The sequence below is a fragment of the Bos indicus genome, chromosome 24 (genome assembly GCF_029378745.1).
Source record: "Bos indicus isolate NIAB-ARS_2022 breed Sahiwal x Tharparkar chromosome 24, NIAB-ARS_B.indTharparkar_mat_pri_1.0, whole genome shotgun sequence".
Taxonomy (NCBI): Eukaryota; Metazoa; Chordata; class Mammalia; order Artiodactyla; family Bovidae; genus Bos; species Bos indicus.
In genome coordinates this window covers 43,395,220-43,401,472 of record NC_091783.1, presented here as the reverse complement: position 1 = coordinate 43,401,472, position 6,253 = coordinate 43,395,220, and the positions used below count along the sequence as shown (strand labels likewise).

General features: G+C 47.2%; 1 protein-coding gene across 5 annotated transcripts in view; it reads left to right on the top strand.

The window, feature by feature from the left end:
- The first annotated feature begins 3,077 nt into the window (after nt 1-3,077).
- The window catches only part of SPIRE1 (spire type actin nucleation factor 1), a 168,376-nt gene continuing 165,200 nt past the window's right edge, over nt 3,078-6,253 (top strand). For 2 of the 5 annotated variants that reach the window (XM_070778963.1, XM_070778962.1), the window contains exon 1: nt 3,078-3,585. In XM_070778963.1, coding sequence (XP_070635064.1) covers nt 3,309-3,585 — 277 coding nt within the window. In that variant the 5' untranslated portion in view covers nt 3,078-3,308. The remainder of the gene's footprint in view (nt 3,586-6,253) is intronic. The other 3 variants (XM_019986687.2, XM_070778964.1, XM_019986688.2) reach the window with 3 other exon arrangements.

Sequence of the window (6,253 nt, the reverse complement as noted above, 5' to 3'; positions counted from 1 at the left end):
GGATCTCCTTGCAGTCCAAGGGACTCTCAAGAATCTTCAGTCCTTCCAATGAACACCCAGAACTGATCTTTAGAATGGACTGGTTGGATCTCCTTGGAGTCCAAGGGACTCTCAAGAATCTTGCCACAACTTAATTCCACATATGCTAACAAAGGAAAGAAATTTAAACAATATATCAGTAATGAATTTGGCAAAAATAAAACAAAGGCCTTCTGTTGTATGTAATATTATATATTCCTGTGATTTAGTGCCAAAATATTTTTCTTGCTAAAATCTATTCACATTTTAAAAAATTATCACTTAAGAAGGGAAAATAATCCTTCTCTTGTGAATCTTTTTAAAGACTACATCTTTTAACATTGAAGGTAAAATTTGGATTTCTTTTCCTCACTTCTGCTCTCTTCTTTCTGTCATTGTTCTCCTGAGATTTATTCACTGCCCTATGCCAGGATTAGCAGGTGTCTGGCTCATGGGTTGCTCAGTTGATTAAATCATTTGGTGGTTTTTTTCAGTTCAGTCGCTCAGTCGTGTCTGACTCTTTGCGACCCCATGGACTGCAGCACGCCAGGCCTCCCTGTCCATCACCAGCTCCCAGAGTTTACCCAGACTCATGTCCATTGAGTCAGTGATGCTATCCAACCATCTCATCCTCTGTCATCCCCTTCTCCTCCTGCCTTCAATCTTCCCCAGCATCAGAGTCTTTTCAATTGAGTCAGTTGACCATCATCAGGTGACCAAAATATTGGAGTGTCAGCTTCAACATCAGTCCTTCCAATGAACATTCAGGTCTGATTTCCTTTAGGATGGACTGGTTGGGTCTCCTTGCAGTCCAAGGGGCTCTTAAAAGTCTTCTCCAACACCATAGTTCAAAAGCATCAATTCTTCAGCACTCAGCTTTCTTTATAGTCAAACTCTCACATCCATACATGACTACTGGAAAAACCATAGCCTTGACTAGATGGACCTTTGCTGGCAAAGTAATGTATCTGCTTTTTAATATGCTGTCTAGGTTGGTCATAACTTTTCTTCCAAGGCAAGCGTCTTTTAATTTCATTGCTGCAGTCATCATCTGCAGTGATTTTGGAGCCCCCCAAAATAAAGTCTGCCACTGTTTCCCCATCTATTTGCTATGAAGTGATGGGACTGGATGCCATGATCTTAGTTTACTGAATGTTGAACTTTAAGCCACCTTTTTCACTCTCTCTCACTTTCATCAAGAGGCTCTTTAGTTCTTTGCTTTCTGCCATAAGGGTGGTGTCATCTGCATATTGAGGTTATTGATATTTCACCTGGCAATCTTGATTCCAGCTTGTGCTTCATCCAGCCCAGCGTTTCTCATGATGTATTCTGAATATAAATTAAATAAGCAGGGTGACAATATACATACAGCCTTGATGTACTCCTTTTCCTGTTTGGAACCAGTCTGTTGTTCCATGTCCAGTTCTAACTGTTGCTTCCTGGCCTGCATACAGATTTCTCAAGAGGCAGGTCTGGTATTCCCATCTTTTTCAGAATTTTCCACCGTTTGTTGTGGTTTTTTGAGGAAGGACAAAAATGTTTGTGACTTTTGGCTGTAGCTGTCCAAGTGCAACACTGCAGCAATATCCCATAAGGCCAGAAGATGGTGCTATTGTCTATCAAAGTAGACCATTCCTCTGTTTCTCTGCATTATTCAAAACGAGTACTTTAGGGGCCTCCGTAGAGGCCAGTTGTTAAGACTCCAGGCTTCCATGGCAAAGGGTTGGGGTTTCATCCCTGGTAGGGAAACTAAGATGCCACTAGGCAGAGTCAAACAAAAACAAAACAGTAATATTTTAAAGTCATCTGTATTTTCAAAATTCACACGGGGTCTAAACTTAGCAACAATTTAGCATTAGTTTCTACGTTTTTAATCAAGAGGTTTTGTATATCTACATCTATCCTATGTCATCATGTAAGGAATTAGACCTTTGTCTTTTCGGGGATGTGGCACACACACAGTGCATTTTTTAGAAATTGGATTATGAACCGGTAATTAAGTGACATTACTTTAAAGGTTTGTTTTGTATCTCTTGTAATGAAATTATAATAGAGTGCCCAGGGAGAAGCTTTTCCTTCCTCTTTCAAAGTCTTACCTGTTCTTGCTTTTTGTCTTCTCCCTATTCCTGCTTTATGTACTGTGGTGTCTTAGGCATTAAGAATAGACTTGTATTAATAATTTCCACTATAAGATGCAGTTGTTGAGGGTGCAATATCTAACACTGCACATAAAACTGCCTTAAAATGTTTATTGGTATTTACTATTAGATACATATCTTACTGATTGATGCTTTCAACTCTGTAAGGTTCTCATACAGGACTGGTCTGAGAGTGGAGTGTTACCAATTAAACTCATTTGCCAAGGAGCGGTTGTTTTATCCAAGAACTCTCTTTTATCGCACACTTAATGGTCCATCGCGGCCCAGGAGGATTTTTTCCTTTTCTTCTATGCCTAAATGCCCGTGTGATAGCGGTTCATGAGGTATGAACATACTGGGTTAGCTGGGCTATGAGGCGTGTGGTCACTGGGAACATTATCTTGGTGAAGAGTTGTACAAACGTCACAAACGAATCCGAAGGACGTCTGCGATTGTTTGCTACAGGCTTGTACCCCAGGCCTTGATCCGTGCGCTTGGGAGAAGCCAGTGAGCAAAACCCACCCATAAAGACCCTGTCCTCCTGGGGCTTCACTCCCTCGTGAAGTTGGGAGCGGAGAAGGAGGTTATCCGAACGAACGGTCTGGTGCGTTGATGGCGACAGTACCCAACCGAGCAAAACAGGACGCGAGGGGAGAGGCCAGGCGACTAAGAAGTCTGTCCCGGCGCGGAGGCTGGCGTGGGTGTGATGCAGATGCGGCTGCAGGCGAGGGGCAACTCCTGGCGGCGGGGCCAACCTGGGGGCGGGGCTCGGAGGGCGCGGAGAATCCGGGACAGAGGCGGGGCGGAGCCAGGCAGCCATGGAGGCGGGGTTCTGGGCGGGGCGCGCCCCTGGGGCGGGGCTTGGAGGGCGGGGCGAACCCCAAGGCTGTGCGCCGCGGGGCGGGGCCGCGGACGCCATTGCGCCGCTACCGGCAGGCGGTGGTCTCGTCAGGCGAGCGGGCCCACGCCTAGTCCCTCGGCCCTCCCCCAGCTCATTCTGCAGCCCGGTCCCTGCCTGGTCTCCGCCCTGTCCCCGCGGCGGCGCGCGCGGCACGCGGGGCGGGGTTCCGGGGATGAGGCGGCGGCGGCGCGCAGAGACGATGCTCCACAGCTGAGGAGACGCGGCGCTTGGAGCGCGGCGCGACCCGCGGGATGGCTCAGCCTGTCGGCCCGGAGGGCGGCGAGGGGCCTCCGGACGCCGGGGCGGCCGCGGGCTCGCAGGACGCGCTGAGCCTGGAGGAGATCCTGCGGCTCTACAATCAGCCCATCAACGAAGAGCAGGCGTGGGCCGTGTGCTACCAGTGCTGCGGCTCCCTGCGCGCCGCGGACGCCGGCCGCCGCCAGCCCCGCCGCCGGGTGCGCTCGGCCGCGCAGATCCGCCTGTGGAGGGACGGCGCCGTCACCTTGGCGCCCGCCACCGGCGACGCGGGTGAGCCTTCCCCCGCGACCCGCTTCGCCCGCAGGAGGCCTCGCCGCAGGCCCTTTCCCCACCGCCCGCAACCCTCAGTCCCGAGCTCCGGACCCCGGACCCCGGACCCTGGACCCTTCCGCCTCGCGGCCCCCATTTCCCACGGTCCACGGAGGACCCTCCCCCGGGCGCCGGCCCCACCAGGACCCTCCCCTACCCCAGCCTTCGGCCCTCAGCCCTGCTTACTTCTCAGTCTCCCACTGGAAGACCTTGGCCGAGGCCCCGGGCCCTTCCCCCACCGCGGCCCCCCATCTCCCGCGGAGGACCCCCGCCGTGCCCCGGGCCCTTCCCCCCAGCGCCCCCTTCCCCGCCCCGGGAGGCCGGGGACGCGGGCCAGGTCTGCGGCCAAGCGCCGCCGGAGTGGGTGGGTGCGTGGGCGAGGGTCTTGGCGGCGGCCCCGGGAGGGGGGCGTGGGTCTGAGGGTCAGTTTGCGGCCTGTCCGGGCGACCAGCCGGCGGCCGGGCGGGGAGGAGCGGGGTCAGTCGTGGGACGCGCGCTCGTGGGGCTCGCGGCCGAACCCAGGTTGGATGCGCTGGGCGCTGCCCAGGTTCGCCCGCACCTGGTCCCCGGCCGCTGCGTCTTCGCGGGGAGCTGTCAGCAGATCATGCTTTTCAGAGATGGGCAGCGATATTCCCTCGGTTGGAAATGTAAAGAAATCTGAGCCCTGAGGAGAATTCTGCTATTTGGGGAGAAATGAAGACACTGGTTAAAAACACACAAACAATATAATACGATTTCTCTGTACGTTAAAATTTATTGTAATAAAAAACAGGCTTGTAAAGTAAAAAGTTGACGGGATGTCAGATAGAATGGGTTTTACTTAGGTTATTATCCAATGTAAATTCTTTGGGATTATCACCTGCCCATCAGCATATAGCTGCAGTTTACCCAAATATCTGTCGATGTTAAAGAGATTGGTAATAGGTTTTTTCTATTAGTTTTTGTCTAATTCAGTCTTCTGAGAGACAAATATGTTAAAAACATTTTAAAAATCTACTCTTAGTTTTAGAAAGTTGATGAAAGTGTCAGAATGCTTAAAGTGAAAGATGTGCTTCAGAATAGATTTAATGAAAATCCTTATTTAATTGATTAAAATAGAGAACAGTCAAAAGAGTGTGTTATCAGTTCTGTCAATTCCAACAGAACATTTATTATTTATATTTGGTGTTGGGTAAACAGATTTTTAGAATTTTATTTAAAGCCAGTCTTTTAATGATTGTTTTGAAATTATTTCAAACAAATTTTTAGTTTATTTGATGTGTCTATTGCTTTTAAACTTGGACAATATTAGTGGGAAATAGTTGCATTTATAATTTATTTACAGCATATTAATATGATATGAAAATATACTTTTATAAAATACAGCAAAACCATGCCTGGAGATCCAAGATTTCAAGGGGAAAAGTGTTTGTGTGCAACCTGCTTTTAGAAGTCACATTAATTGTGATGACTTCTAGAAAGAACAAACTTCTTTTTGTTTACATTATCCTTGAATTTAATCCCAGATTTCAAGTTGTGTTTGTGAACCTACCAGTAGTTTAGTTGTCAAAGATTGATGGATTCTGGTGGTAGGTTTTTAAAAAGCCATAACCTTATGTTGAAATGATTTACATTTTTCATCATTGGTATGAATGATAATGTATTGATCTCTTGGAATACATTCTGGCTCTCTGGAGAGAATGGCAGAGTTGTTTCCCACATCAGCAGTATTGGACTTGTAATCCATCCTTTTCCTCCTCTGTTGTGTAGAGAGCCCCATCAAAGTTGCTGAAATGGTCTTGAGCTTTTTGGGTCAATTGATTGAAAATCTGGGAAGTTCATACAAAAATATTGTTTATATTAGATAATTTCTTTCTTTCTAGTATTAAGAGTAGTTGTGTGGTGGTGGACGGCACCATATCTTCTGAACGTTTACTCTTGATTCTTAAAAACGCTGTACAACTTGGTACTCTTCACCCTTGTATAAATTCTATTTTTAAGGAAAAATGGTAATCATGAACTTCCATTCTAAGAAGCACTTTGTTTTTTATTATAAGATGTTCAACATAATTGTTGGGATTTGACAGCATTTGTATTTTCAGATGTTATCCATTAACTTACTTTCTAAATGCAGGTTGAGGAAGTTAAGTGATGTGCTCAAATTCATATTGGTAACTCTGAATCAAATCCTGGTCTTTTAACCTCTAGCCTTTGTGGAAAGGAACAGATTTGGTTTGATTTGGAATCATGATTCCTTCCATTTCTGGATGAGTGACCTTGAATAAGTTCCTTAATTTCCCTGAGTTCAACCTTCTCATCTGTAAAATGAGAATAGATCACTTTTCTCCCATGGGATGGAGGTTTAAATGAGATGGTATGTGTAAAGTGCCTAATGCAAGGCTTGATAGGTAGCAAATACTCAGTAAAATTTCGTTCCCTCCCTCCCCTGATCTTGTGGTCCTTTCACAGCACCATGGTACTTCTGTATTTTTTTACCCGGAATTGAAACACATGTTGAGTTTATGGATTCTCAGCCTATGCACTGACATTTTTGACTGAATAGCTCTTTGTTGTGGGCGCTCTCCTGTGCCTGTGTAGGGTGTTGAGCATCATCCCTGGTGTCTGCCCACCAGATTGCTGGTCATCACCC